Here is a 15,624-nt window from a genome sequence, read left to right on the forward strand (position 1 = left end):
TAGGAGCGAAGCAAGAGGCAGAGCAGCACGGAGGTGAGGCCACGGGCTGCCGGATGCGGAGGAGCAGATGTGCGGCCAGGTGCTTCCGTGGGCACAGAGAGAGGAAGAACACAAAGGTGAGGTGGACAATGATGTGGCGAGGTCAGCGGTCAAAACCATGCCATGTCAGCACAAAATCACCTGAAGCGGTTTGAGGGACGGAAACTATCCGGATTTGACAATTGAGGGACTAGGTTTTTCCGGTTTTGGAGTTGAGGGATGCTTTCTAAACTTTCAATAAAGTTGAGGGACGAAAAATATACTTATCCCAACTCCCTCACACGAGTTGTCCTACGTGGCACATAAAAACAACCTTTTCATGCCAAAATTCATGCAAAAGGCGCTGGACGACGATGGACGCGTATGGATGAGTTGTCTAACGCCCACACGTGTGGGCCCGTAGCAATCGCACGGGCAATTGTCTAGTAAAATAAAATATCTCAGCTCACGAGTCACGACCAAATGCGAGCAACCATCAAGCGCTCCACCACCGGAAAAGAAACCGAGCGGGTTATCCACATCTCTCGTGTCGTCGTGGCTTATTCTTCCGCCACCCACCCACCCCACGTCCGCTGCCGAGTATAGTAAGTAGAGATGAGATGCCGCCGCCGTCGATGGTGCTGCAGCTCCCACGGCTGGGCCGAGTCGCCGGAGTAACGGCGGCACCTGCATCCAAAGCCGGGCCCCGCAAATTGAATTTCCATGGGTGCCGCAGCAGCCGGCGCTCCTCCTCGTCCAGCAGCAGAAGCAGCAGCTGGTTCTCCTCCAACGCCGAGAATCCCGGCCCCGACACCAGAGACGATAACAGGACTAGTAGTAGGAGGTGGTGGTCCGACGACCAATTCGACGTGGAGGAGGAGGAGGAGGAGGAGGAATTCGGGAGCGAGGGCTCGTTTGGTTCTGCAAGGGAGATGTTCGACGAGCCATGGTTTACCAAGGTACTTGCTCATGCTCAGATTTCCTCGCGGTAATTTACTCAGATGTGCCATGTGTGCGGTAACTACAACTGGAGTAGTATTATCTATGGCGGCAGGTGTTCAGGGTGTACGGGTATGTGCTCCCGGTGCTGCTGGCGTCCATGCTGGTGACAACAGGGCCACAGGCTTTCCTCATGGCGATGGCCATCCCGCTCGTCCAGTCCGTTCTCTCCTTCGCCATTTCCAAGATTGCTTCGTTTGGCCGGCGCCGCCGTGACGAAGAAGAATATGACGACGATGGTTATTATTATTCCGATTACGGCAGCGGCGGCTGGGAAGCTGAAGAACAATATAGCAGCAACTCTTCCTCCACGTACAGAGGAGGAGACAGCAGCACTGGTAGCAGCAGGTACCAGCAGCAGCAACAGGAGGAGTCTGCAGATTCAGATCCAACGGTAGAATCGGGTGATATTAACGGTACCACCGGCACAGCAGCTAGAAGTGAAAGTGGTAGTACCGGTTTTGGAGGATGGGACGAGCTGGAAGAAGGCGGCGACCGCCGCAGCAGCGGCAGGTCGCGTGCACGGGGGTCGCCGGCGGGTACTGCTACCGCTGGTGGTGCAGTGGGAACGAGTAGACCACCGGCAACTAGAAGGAGAAGAAGCAGAGGAGCTGCGGCCGCAAGGTACAGGCAAGCGCCCCTGCCGATGCGCTTGCTCATCGCGCTCTTCCCATTCCTGGGTTCATGGTTCAGAATTTTGCTCTAATTCCATAAATTAGGGTCAATTCCTCCACGAAGAATATTTATCGTTGTTTCTCGTCCAGGTGTATACCAATGTGTATGCATAACTAGATCGATCCTCACGATCCAGTGTGTGTATTACCATTTGATTTTTGAAACAGATGTATTACCAGTATAATTTTTTAGAAAGAATATGTTCCTGCTAGAAAAACGAGGCAGTAATGTCCCAAGAAAAGTGCCAAAAAATAATGCTTCATGCTTCCCCCTCCGCCCTTGTGTTGGTTTCAACTATTACTAGATTTTATTGGTGACGCGCGTTGCCCCGTCCATCCATTTTGACAATAGAATGATAGGAATTTGTAAATATGCGTGACATTTAGCCAGTATACTTTACTCATAAGCTCATAATTTAAACCTCGATGTATTCTAGAAATCCCTTTAACCAAACTAGAGATCTAGACCAAGCTACGGGATATGCCTAGCTTGAATATTTAGAGAATTGTAGCACTTTTCTGACTGCTTGAAACAAATTTCAAAACTTCTATAAAAATCTAGCCATAAATTTATAATTGATGAGCATGAATTAGCCTGACGCAGATCCATGATTGCATAAATTTAAAATTTATTAGAAAATATAAGCTAGGCACCGTTCGCCCCCTGCTAGGTTGTTTCCCTCGGGCGAGACAGGTACATGCGCGTGCCCGGCACTGCGTGTGAGCGTCGGTTGCACCCGACCTGCTGTCTATTCCCCTCACCTTGCATGTGCCGCCGCGTGCGTCCTTCCTGGATCCTATATGGGGGAAAACATCCCGCGCTCCAAAGGATCTGGTGCCCCAGGTACTCCATGCACAGCCAAAACGTTGGATGAGGAATGTAGGGACAGGATGGAATCCCAACACCCCATCCTTCAGATTTTGCAAAAAGAACCCCATGTAGGTACATAATAGCCGTAAAGTTCCTCCAACCTGTGCTGCCCCGATTGAACGAACACGAACATATAGGGCTAGGCTCCGGCGGCGAAGCTCGCCGAGTGCTGCACCGCTACCTCACCGTCTGCTCCCTTGCGAGCTCGCCCTGTTCCTACGTACAGCGCACTGACCGCCCCATATCCCCGCGCCACCATTCTCCACCTCGGTGTCGTCCCGTCACCACGCCCGGCGCTTACCTCTGCCATCCGCCAACGCCGGAGAAGACAACTCCAGCCTTTAGGTATCCCTTTGGATGTTAAAACCTTGTGTTTTTCTTGTGTATTTTGGTTCTAATCCGTCACCCCCTGCATGCTGATTGTGTTAGATGTAGTTAATCCTAGCTGAGATTCACTACGATGATGTCTCTCTGTATTTTGCTTAGACTGCATTTTTGAGAAATCACCGAAACCACTTGCTATATTTTGCTTAGACTAAATATTCGAGAAATTACTTACAGCAAAATGACAGTAATTTATGGCCAGAAATGAATTTGACATAATTTTAACTGATTCGTAGTAAAATGTCAGCAACTTAGAACATGTAATTTTCGTCTGATGTGGATGAAGCATCTAGCACCTGTACAAATTAATGGAGGATAATAATAACTCTAATAATAGTAGGTCCACGCCCATCTAGTCAGATCAATTTGCTATTGAAGAGTTACACTATTGAATTAAGAGATCGTTTTCCTTGCGCTACTATACATGAACAGGACCAAGATAAGAAGCAGTGTCTCGCAGATTGTTGCTTGCCCACATATATGCAGAAGAACAATCGACACATTTGATAAATATGTGAACAGATAGGAAATGTTTCCTTACTTAAGTACCTTTCAGATCCAATGTATATGGTACACATGTGCTCCCGGCCACCTTCAGGGTTGCTGTTTTTGCAACAGTGAAACTGTGGCAGCGTATCAATGGTGACATTTATATTTATTGTTGCCTGTTCTCCAGAGAACACAGGAAGCAATCTTTATTACAAGTAGGTTACTGGAATTCCATGTGGAACATAAATAGTTTTGCATGTAAGAATTTTTCAGATGCTTTTTAGAATTGCTATGAATAGTCTGTTTCCGAAAATCATGAGTTCTTGTTACTCGTTCAAACTTTGCCATTCATGCTCATGTACACAAGGATAATAGTGGATAAAGTATACTAAGTAAACAGACAAGGTTATCATTACATATTGCATAGAAGATATTTGTAAGAATGCACACCACCAATGCAGTTCCTCTGTTTTGCTTGTAACTAAGTACTTACAGAGCTATAACTTGCTGTCTTAATAGAACAGAGGAACTCCTCTGGAAGAGTATTGGCAGGCACAAGGTTCATGGGCTTGCTAATTCTTTATTCTTAAAGCTAGCTTACCTTCTCAAATCGACTTTCTGAATGTTTATGTTGTGCATTTCCTATGGAATATATATGTTTTTCATCATGGAAAATCCATGATACTCTCTGTACCATAGAGCTGTTGTCGTATTTATGCACGATGAATGCATCAGCGTGAAGCAACAAGCTATGAAGGTACATGATGTCCCTGATCTTTCTGTTCCAAAACTGGAGTTTGCAAATATTTGACTAAAACTTATTTGATATTTTGCAGCACAATCCATGGGAGCAGACATCACTTCGCGATTAAATAATGGATGAGAAATGCCTTTGTTCATGTGCTATATGAAAGTTACATTGTTGTAGACTTTTGGTACAACTTGTACAACTAGTTGCCGCTGTGTTGCAGCTAGCGCCTCTTGTCCTGTTTCTTTTTTCTGAAACATGCACAAGACTGATGTTGGTTTTGTGAGCATGCTATATTGCCATACTGGACTGGGAGACCGACGAAGTGAAAGAGGGCATTGGCTGCTTCCTGAATATTGTTGTCTACCTTCTCATCCTGTACAATGGTTTAGTTTCTTTTGATTGTAGCCTGGTTTAGGAAATTCCACGACACTGTGTGTACTATATTTCTATGTTTGATGAAGCTAGAAGCATTAGCACAAAGTGAGCACCTACTGACGGCACACGATGGACAGAAAGTAGACTCTCAGTTAAACCTTGCTGGTTGATACTCCCAGAATAGATTGGGAACGAATTCCTATCAATGGTACATTTTTCGTGAAAATGATTGGGAACGAATTCACGAAACCTGATGCTACACTGCACGTGTTTCTGTTCCTGCAGGCTGGGGCAGCACATTTTTGCAGCAACTTGATGCAACTGTGATTGCTATTCTATACCTACATGGGGTTCTTTTTGCAAAATCTGAAGGGTGGGACGTTGGGATTCCATCATGTCCCTACATTCTGCATCCAACGTTTTGGTTGTGCAGGGAGTACTTGGAGCACCAGATCCTTTGGAGCACAGGATATTTCCCCTCCTATATGGCTATCCCGCCCCAATGACGGTCGGTGATGGACCGGATACGATGTCGGTGTCTTGCCAGGCGGCCAAGGTGGGTTCTCCTTTCGGACGTGCCCGGTTGTTTACCTGAAGTAGGTTTGCCTCTTTCCTGCCTATCCGGTTCATGATCGGGTAGAGTTGTGGTCATCCCATCATTCTCTGGCCGGTCGATAAAAGGTTGCCGTCTGCCATGTGGTGGGCACTATCTTGCCTGGACCCCACTCGGCTATTCCGTGCAAAAGCTGGCTGGTGATGGACCGAATACGGAGCTGGTGCTTTGCTGAGCGGCTAGGGTGGGTCGAGATCGGTTTGCTTCTTTCCTGCCCATTTAGTTTGTGGCACGGTGGAGTTGTGGTCGCTCAGTCCTTCTCTAGTCGGTCGGTATAAGGTTGTTGGCTCTAACTGAACCCGAGTGAGGCGTTGGGCTCTAACTGAACCCGAGCGATTGCACTGCAGGCTACGCGTTACTGAACCCGAGCGATCGATCGATGGTTGTTAACTGAACCCGATCGAGCGATTCCTTCGCTACTGCTGCTAACTGAAGCCGATCGATTGGATGAACAGTGAGCGTTGCGGGGGGGGGGGGGGGGGGGGTTGGATGAACAGTGAGCGGTGGCGTTGCCTCTGGATGAACAGGACCCCGTGGTGTGGAGGGCTGGATGAACAGTAGATGGTGGAGGGGTTCCCGTGGAGGGGTGGTTGAATAGGACCCCGTGGTGTGGAGGACTGGATTAAAAGTAGACGGTGGAGGGGTGGTTGAACAGTAGCCGGTGGAGTAGCGCGCGGTGGAGGCTGGATGAACAGGAGCCCGTGGAGGCTGGAGGAGGTCGACGGTAGCCCGTGGAGGCTGGAGGAGGTCGACGGTGGAGATGAACAGTATCCCGTGGAGTCCCGTTTTGCGGTACGCCGCACCCCTCCCGATGAACAGGACCCCCGTTTCGACTGTAGGATGTCCGTTTCGTCCATTTTGCGGTACGCCACACCCCTCCCGATCAACAGGACCCCCGTTTCGACCGTAGGAGGTCCGTTTCATCCGTTTTGCGGTACGCCACACCCCTCCCGATCAACAGGACCCCCGTTTCGACCGTAGGAGGTCCGTTTCCTCCGTTTTGCGGTACGCCACACCCCTCCCGATCAACAGGACCCCCGTTTCGACCGTAGGAGGTCCGTTTCGTCCGTTTTGCGGTACGCCACACCCCTCCCGATCAACAGGACCCCCGTTTCGACCGTAGGAGGTCCGTTTCCTCCGTTTTGCAGTACGCCACACCCTTCCCGATCAACAGGACCCCCGTTTCGACCGTAGGAGGTCCGTTTCCTCCGTTTTGCGGTATGCCAGACCCCTCCCGATCAACAGGACCCCGTTCCGAACGTAGGAGGTCCATTTCCTCCGTTGTGCGGTACGCCAGGCCTCGTTTCCATCGCCTGTTCCGTCCAAACCCTCCTGATGAACACGACCACGCATTTCGTTCCGACCCAGCCGGTTGGCTCCCACGCGTTCCGTTGCCTCCCGATGAACACGGCGCATTCCGTTGCCTCCCCATGAACACGACGCATTCCGTTGCCTCCCCATGAACACGACGCATTCCGTTGCCTCCCCATGAACACGACGACGACGCTGTTGCTCCGTTCCGACCCAGCCATGTACACGAGCCCTGGCCGTACGTATGCGCGAGTAGGCGTTCGAGACCCTGCCCGTATGTACACATACGTGGCCGTATTTTCTTTCTTGCACCCTGGCCGCTGTACGTACGTGTACATGCTACGTGCGCGCGTCTACTACGACACGCACGCGCCTCTACTACGACACGTGGGCGCCTCTACATCCACCAGTATATATGTACGTACACGTTCGCGACCAGAATGACAACGCCATGTACGCTTCGACCAGGCGTGTCCCGACTATCAGGCACTTCCTTGCGTGCGAAGATGTAGCTGGTGGGTCCCAGCAGTCTGGGGGGCGAATTGTTTTGTTTTTTTGCCCGAACGCACTTCCTTGCGTGCGAAGGTGTAGCTGGTGGGTCCCAGCAGTCAGGGGGAAACGTTTTTTCGCGAAATACGGTGGCCCGTCCGGTGGGTCGCCGCTGTCAGGTGGAGGAATAATTATTTTGCGCGTAATAAGGAGGCACTTCCTTACTGCGGCCGTGGACCCAGCTGTCAGCGTCTCCACGCACAGTACTCTTCCGATGGAAGTCGGTCGTTGACCACATTGACCACGCCGCGCCGAGAGCGCCACGGCGGTGGACGACGGCGAGGCCTAGGAAGGGGACGACACGGAGGCAGGGAAGACTCGGCAGTTGTTTCCCACGCGGAGGGGAGTACGACTGTACGAGGGTTTACTGGTTCGTCTGCCGTCGCCGGAGAATAACAGCAGGTATGGGCGAGTAGAGGGATGGCTAGGCCAGCGATGAGAGTACGGTGGGGCGGAGAGAGCAGGCAATCCCGCCGGCGCTTGTTTGAGCGGCTGGAGCAGGAAGAGCAGAGATTGAAGAAGCACGACGGCCGTTGGATGGACATCCAACAGTCAGTGCTTGTGCGTCAACCTTTTTTTAGGAAAGCCTCAAATCTGTGGAAAACAGCATACAGCCCATCTGCCATTATTTCTAATAATTTACAGCCCATTTGCTAATTCTTGAGGTATTTTTTGGAGCCCATATTTTTTTGTTAGCATTACAGCCTATATTGTGGCCACGGTTAAAAAATTATATGAAATTTTGCATATTTCGGTGCGGTCCGAACTGTTTTTAATCCCGAAATTTCGACTCACATTCAAACTGATTTTAAAAATAAATGTATATCAATATAAAATCCAACAAATTCTCCACGCATAAAAATTAATGTAATTTAAAATCTTGAAATGAAAAGAAAAGATATTTGAAACTAATTGCCGATTTGATGTGTTTTAAAAATGTACAGCCCATTTCTCATTACTGATGGGCCATTTTCTCGGCCAGCCGAATGAAAGCTCTCCTCGTCTTGAAAGATTTGCAGCCCAACAGGCCTGACAAAGCGACTTACTTGGCAAATCACAAAAAAACTAGGTTGTGGCCATGGACCAGCTGTCAGCCTCTCCACGTACAGTACTCTTCCGATGGAAGTCGTTCCTTGACCACGTTGACCACGCCGCGCGAAGAGCACCACGGCGGTGGACGATGGCGAGGCCTAGGAAGGGGACGACGCGGAGCCGGGGAAGACGCGGCAGTGGAAGCCCGCGCGGTGAGGAGTACGAGGGTTCACTGGTTCGGCTGCGGTGTGAGGCTGCCGTCGTCGCAGGGCCTGGCCAGCAGTGGGAATAGTAGGGGGCGGTGAGGCCTCTGCGGCAGCACAGCCGGCCACGGGAGGCAGGAGCATGCGGCACGACCGGCGCTGCTTTGGGCGGCTGGAGCAAGAAGACTAGAGGTTGAAGAAGCACTACGGCCGTAGGATGGACATCGTACGGTCACTGGAGCTAGAATCGTTCATATTGACTAAGTTGACAAAGCCCTTCATCTCCGTCAACTTAGTAGGCCCACAAGTCAGCCTCCCACCAAGGTGGGTCCCAGCTAGCCGGGGGAGTATTCATTTTTTGTGCGTAATAAGGAGGCACTTCCGGTGGGTCCGAGCTGACGGCGGGGGGGACGTTTTTTCGCGAAATACGGTGGCCCGTACGGTGGGTCCCAGCAGTTAGGGGAAACGATTTTTTTTCCTCAAAATACTGGTGGCCCGTCCGGTGGGTCCCCGCTGTCAGGTGGAGGAATAATTATTTTCCGCGTAATAAGGAGGCACTTCCTTGCGACTGCCGTGGACCCAGCTGTCAGCCTCTCCACGTACAGTCCACATCCGATGGAAGTCGTTCCTTGACCACGCCGCGCCGAGAGCACCATGGCGGTGGACGACGGCGAGGCCTAGGAAGGGGACGACGCGGAGCCGGGGAAGACGCGACAGTGGATGCACACGCGGAGAGGAGTACGAGGGTTCACTGGTTCGGCTGCGCTGCCGTCGCCGCAGAATAATAGGGGGTGTGGGTGAGTGGAGGGATGGCCTGGCCAGCAGTGGGAGTAGTAGGGGGCGTGAGGCCTCCGCGGCAGCACAGCCGGCCACGGGAGGCAGGAGCAGGCGGCATGACCGACACTGCTTTGGGCGGCTGGAACAAGAAGATCAGAGGTTGAAGAAGCACGACGACCGTTGGATGGACATCGTACGGTCACTGCAGCTAGAATCGTTTATATTGACTAAGTTGACAAAGCCCTTGGTACGTCAACTTAGTAGGCCCACAGGTCAGCTTCCGAAACGGTGCGCCCTAGATGACAGGGGGAGGAATCATTTTTTGGGCGGGTGAAGCTAGAATATTCGAGGTTGAAGAAGAAGCACGACATCCGTTGGATGGACATCCAATGGCCAGTGCTGCTAGAACCGTGTGTTGACTATAAATTGACAAAGCCTTGCATACGCGTCAACTCTGTTTTTTTAGGGGACGCGTCAACTTAGTAAGGCCAGAAGTGTGTGGCAGAGAACTTATAGCCCATTTGAGATTTGTAAGAATGTGTAGCCCATTTTTGAATTCTAATGGAATTTACTACAGCCCATTTACAGTTTGTTAAAAGTACATCCCATTTCAACCAACCGTTCAAAACAGAATTCAATAAAATTTCCCACATTTTGATGGGATTCGAAATATTTTTATCCCGAAATTTCTAGTCAGATTAAATACAATTTCAATATAAATTTATATTACGTAAAAATCCAACGAAACATTGCGCTCGCAACAATTAATGAAATTAAAATTTTCAATATCCAAAAATAATATTTTATAAAGTAATCACGTGTTTGGTGCATTTTTTTTATAGTCACTGCCCAGTTTTTATAATTACATCCCATTTATTATTTCTTAAAGCCCATTTTCTTGTTAAGCCTAATGCATCCCTCCTAGGAAAGATTTGCAGCCCAGCGGGGCGGAGAATAACAACTTGACCTTGCCTGGGTATTCCTAAAAAAAGTATAGCTAGGCTAGCCATTTTCAGCTTGACAAAAATTTATATCTGGGCTGGATATCTGGCCTGGGCTAGACGGGCCACAGCCCGCCCAGTTAATACCTGCAGCGATGTTTTCGTTGTTGTTCAGAGGAGAAAAATTAATATCTGGGCTAAACATCGAAAAAATCTGCAGTGCTCACACCTCAAAAACACAAATACTGCTCGAGCTGCTTGGTCCCAGCTGTCGGCCGCTTCTTGTGCAATTCTCTCGTTTATTGACTACTACATAGGTTGACAATGGTGTGGGACTGTGATGTCAGGAAACCAGGAGGAAGCAAAATAAATTATAGTTATATATATATATATAAAATAAGGAGGCACTTGCGTACATGAGGCTATGGACCTAGTGGGTCCCCATTGTCATCCTCTCCAAGTAAAGTCATCTCCTCGCCCGCGCGCTCTTTCCGCGCGAAACAGTCAGCGCCGCCCGCCTCGCTTCCCGGTGCAGGCGATTGCTCCGCCTTCAAACGACACAAGTGTCGTCCGTCCGTCCATCTGCCGCCCACATTAATGATACGCGGTTGCCGAGGCGGCTACTCCTGCGCCACACGTCCATCCCTCCGCCCGCCCACCATTGCTATATAAACTGCTGCGCCGGCCATAGCCGCAGTCATCCGCATCCGTTCCCTTTCTCCTGTCCACACCACTACTGCCCACCATGGCTTCCTCGCGCTCCAGCGCTCTTCGGGACGGGCGGACGATGGACCACAAGGAGATGGCAGCCATTGTTGCCGACCGGCTGGCCGGCAGGCAGCCGGAGGACGACGACGTCCCAATGGAGAACATGATAGTCGACGATCCGGCGCCAACCCCCTCCTCCACGCCATCCTCGCCGGTGCATTGCACCAGGACCATCGGCGAGGCCCATGCCCAATATATGGACAGGGTGAGGTAGATGCGTGAGGAGCAGTTTCGGGAGGCGCAGGACGACGCCGCCTACAACCACCATCTCCTCCAGGAGCACCTGCAGACGGAGGAGCAGATCGCTGCGGAGCGGGCGGAGCAGGAGGCGCTGCTCGACTCGTACCGCTCCGCCCGCAAGGGCCGCCTCGAGCGCTGGCGGTACCGCATGCGGGTGGCGGAGGCTGCGGCCGCCTACAAAGAGGCTAGCAAAGAGGGCGATGAAGCGGGCGAGGCGCTGTTTGGCGAGACCGAGGACGACGCAGAGGACAATGCCGGCTCCGACGAGTCCCCGCTCCGCTGGCGTCGACGAGGCCCCGCGGCGCCAACAACGAGGCAGAGGACACCGCCGGCTCCGGCGAGGCCTCGCCCCACCAACAACGAGGCAGAGGACATCGCCGGCTCAGCCGAGGCCCCACCCTGCCGGCAACGTGGGGGAGGATTTCCACCGCTCCGCTGAGGCGCCGCCCACCGGCAACGAGACAGAGGACATCGCCGGCTCCACCGAGGCCCCGCCCCGCTGCCAACGAGGCCACGCCACACATAAAACGAGGAAGAGTAGAACACGGTAGGTCGCCGCCGCTCGGGTCCAAGTAAGGCCACCGCTGCTACCCTCCGGTTGAAGCCAAGCTAGGCGGGTTGACCATTGACGGCCGGTTAGCTTCTTGGCGGCGACGTGGAGTCGGAGAGCTGCGCTGGAGAAGAACGCTGCTTCTACTTAACTGCTGGTGCAGTTGGCTGACTGACACGTGGGCCCAACAGGCCACATGTCAGTTACGCAACTGCACCTGCAGTTAAGTCACTGGAGCTTCTGTTCGGCTCAGCGGGACACAGGTGGGTAGCTTCGGTTAATTAATTATACCTCCAGCGCACCCCTTTTTAGTTGAAGAATGTATGAAATGTAATGAAATCCGGCATGTTTATATGAAATCCGACCGTGTATGAATGAATTTATTTCGATTAGTTTGAATTCCTGTATCACTGGCATTGGATGAACATGCAAAACAATACGTACTAGCATTATTCCCAGGGTGATCACCTCGTTTGCAGCAGTTTCACATGTACTCCCTCCGGTCCTTTCTAGTCTGCATACAAGTTTTGTCTGCAGTCAAAGTATCTCTACTTTGACCAATCTTATACAAAAAAGTATGCACTTTCACAATGTGCGAAGTAAAAAGGAACAGAAGGAGTACAAAGAGTTTGAGCAGCTTTTTAGCGTTTCTGTACATTGCAATCAAACACACAGGCCTGGCAATTCATAGAGAACATTCAAAACAATCGATGATTATGCATCTCAGCGGCTCACATGTCAGAGGCAATATTTACTTCACAACTAAAGAATAAAGAAAAAATTGATCGACGCTGCTGACAGCAAAGGGCGTCCCATTCGAAAATATCAAACGCATGTCTTGCTAAAATCAATGAGCAAAATTTGACAAGGTTGTCCCATTCCAAAATATCAAATGCCTACGATTGTGGAATGGGCAGGGTTTGCCATCAGTTTGGACATTGACATGGCACCTCGTGCTAAATAAACCAGCTGTTCTTTTTGTGCAATTCCACCAAAATCAACCAAATTCGCGCGTAGCTTGTATGATTTCGCCCTTATATGTTGCAACGCCTTGAACTTATCGGCACCTCCTTTCTTGTGGTGGAAATGAATGATTCGATGTATTCATGAACATTTTGTGCAGTTCCCATTGAAATCAAGCTGAGCACCCCTGTTTGCACAAATACAAAAAAGTGATTAGTATAAAGCAAACTGTACTATGAATTGACAGTTTCAACAGGCACATACATGGTCCATGTAGAGCACACTTTTAGAAAAATGGAACTCACCAGAAAGAATCCTAGAACAACATTGTACTCGCGCATCACAGCAAAAAAATGGAGATTTGTCAGTCCTTCAGAGCTGAAGTTAGTTTGGTCTTGTGGGGAGTAATGTAACCATCCTTCAACTGCTCCTTCTGATGAGAAGATAGACAGGGCTTCTTCATCCTGGCATAATCGGAACTAGTCACTTCACGTACTCCATATTCTTCTTCAGAGGAAGATGATCCTATTGTGCAAAGACAAGAGGACTACTAAATGCTAGCATCCCTGTTTGCTCGAAAAAAAGGAAAGGAAATATTTAAAACAGCATAGATGAAGCACTTCTCAAGGACAATACCACTTTTTCATGACAGTATCTAAACAGTAGCACAACACCAATAGAGATGACAAAGCTCAATCATATGGATGAAATCAGTGGGCGAGTACCAACCTTTGTCAGGAGGCTTATTGTGTAGAGCATACAGATGAAGCACTTCTCCGGAACCATCTATTGCTATCTACGGTGGTGGCCATGCTTACTATATACTCCTCGATTAATTTAATGTTTCCAACATCTTCTTGTGCAGTTCCACTAAAATATATGGTATCTTCAAAGAAGATCCTTGTTTGCATAAGTAGAGATAATTACATATTACATTAAGAGTGGCATCAAATCAGTGGCAAAACAATTGCTCGTTCCAGCCATAGCAATAAATTAAGATGCAAAACTATATCATTACTTGTGTCATCACAGTTCTAGTGCTTCATTACAGCACCGGGAGTTGATTTTTTTGTTTTTCTTCCGCTTGTTCTTCCCCTTCATCACTTGGTTCAATAACAGACAAGCTTCGCCTTCAATGTAAGATTTGGCATGTCAATTAGGGAGCACAAGTATAGTACTAAACTTAATTTTCTGATGAAAGTGGCAAAATACAGGCCAGCAGTTGTGAAATATCCTTATCTTACCTCAATGGGATATTACGGTGCACATACAGATTGGAAGTCTTGTCTCCATTTGTGCAGTTCACTAAAATCAAGCAACATTATCGTACAAGTAGCACAACATATGAAAGCACACTGCAGAATCATGTGAAAGAAGGCTAGTACTGACCTCTCATGATGTGGAATTCAAACAACTCACAAGAAGAAGATCTGAACCAAATTCGCCTTAACGGATAGGAAGTAAGATCTCCTCTTGTGCAGTTCCACTAAGATCAAGCAATCAAGCAACGTTGTCGGTGTGACATTTTGGTTGAACTGCACAAAACACTCTTAAAACAAAAGTGTTTTGTGCAGTGCAACAAAAGGTCACAATGGCAACGAGGTGAAGTAGATAACCCTGTTTACACAGAGGTGCAAACGAAACAATTAGTGGTCAATAACGGTGGATGACACAGAAGCCAACAAAAAGAAGCATCTACCTTATCTAAATGGGAAAGAAAGCAAGACAGTAGCATTTCTCAAACGGTGGCATTGATTAATATTAACATAGAGATTATATTAACAATAAAATTCGTTAAACATGTAATTTGCTTTTAACTGTGGCATTGCATCAATTTTCCAGCGGCATTATTAGAGGGTGTTTGTTTACAGGGACATTTTGGTGTAGGGACAAAAAAACTCCGTGTCAGTCCCATCTAAACCAAACAGGAGGGACTTTTAGGGACTAAAAGTGGGCATTTGGGACTAAAGAAAGAAGACCCCGAGGGAGTCTTTTTGGGACTTTTTCCAATAGTTGCCCCTGCCACGCATTGCACCTTGTCTCCATTAGTTCATTACTAGGGGTAACATGGTCTTTTAGCATGTCATTTAATAACCTCTAGTCCATGTTTAGTCCCTGGAACCAAGCAGGTAGGGACTAGGGAGTTTTTAACCAAACAGGGCCTTAGATTAACAACAGCTAATGAGTTGCACGGGACAGTGGACGCACCAGCACCATGTGCATCTACCGATGTACTGTGGTCATGCATAGTCTGTTGCAACAAAGAACAAACAACCAAGGAGCATATTTGTGTTGGTCCCAGTTTTGTTATCTTTAGACACCTTTCCCTATGTGAGCGCAACAAATCTAGTCCTGCTCATACTCTATAGCCTTGTCCCTTCCTTTCCTTTTTGAACTAGTACTTTCGCCCCTTCCTTTCCTCTTTGAACCACGTCCTAGATTTATGCGATACAACTTTCCCCACTACTTTCCCCCCATTCCTTTCCTCTTTGAACCACGTCCTAGATTCATGCTATACAACTTTCCCCCTTCATTTCCTCTTTGAACCACGTCCTAGATTCATGCTATATACAACTTTTCCCACTACTTTCCCCCACTCCTTTCCTCTTTGAACCACGTCCTAGATTCATGGTATACATGCAGCTAGAGCAATGCATGTGGAGTAAGTAAATTATACCTTAAGGTTCTTGGGGCGTGTTCGGTGGGCGACGGGAGGGCAGCGAAGAAGAAGGGGTCGGAGGCCCTCCCGCGCCGCCGCTGGGTGGAAAGTGAACAGCTGCGCCGGTAGTCCCTCGCCGACGGCGACAGCGTTAAGCCTCCTTCCCTTCCCGGCGGACGGATCCTGCCGGCTCTTTGAGCAGCAGTGAGGGGAGAGAGAGGCCAATGAAGTCTTGTTTAGATCTGGAGAGGGCGAGAGAGTGTGAAGAGAGCAACTACAAGCGCTGAGGCTCCAGCGGGAGAGGGCGAGAGAGTGTGAAGAGAGCAACTACAAGCGCTGAGGCTCCAGCGTGTATATATATACTGGAGAGAGAGTGTGAAGCGTGCAAACCCTAGAAAACATTTTACCAGTCAAAGAATCCACCCGAGACCTCAAGTTTGATGAGCGAATAGGCTAA

General features: G+C 49.4%; 1 protein-coding gene across 1 annotated transcript; it reads left to right on the forward strand.

Annotated features, from left to right (window-relative positions):
- The first annotated feature begins 498 nt into the window (after positions 1-498).
- On the forward strand, positions 499-1,909 carry LOC109763621 (uncharacterized). Its single transcript, XM_020322466.4, has 2 exons — positions 499-977; positions 1,073-1,909. Exons 1-2 carry the CDS (start codon positions 639-641, stop codon positions 1,721-1,723), a joined length of 990 nt encoding a protein of 329 aa, XP_020178055.1. The 5' UTR covers positions 499-638; the 3' UTR covers positions 1,724-1,909.
- Positions 1,910-15,624: the final 13,715 nt, after the last annotated feature.

Source organism: Aegilops tauschii, chromosome 1, assembly GCF_002575655.3.
Source record: "Aegilops tauschii subsp. strangulata cultivar AL8/78 chromosome 1, Aet v6.0, whole genome shotgun sequence".
In the NCBI taxonomy this organism is placed as follows: Eukaryota; Viridiplantae; Streptophyta; class Magnoliopsida; order Poales; family Poaceae; genus Aegilops; species Aegilops tauschii.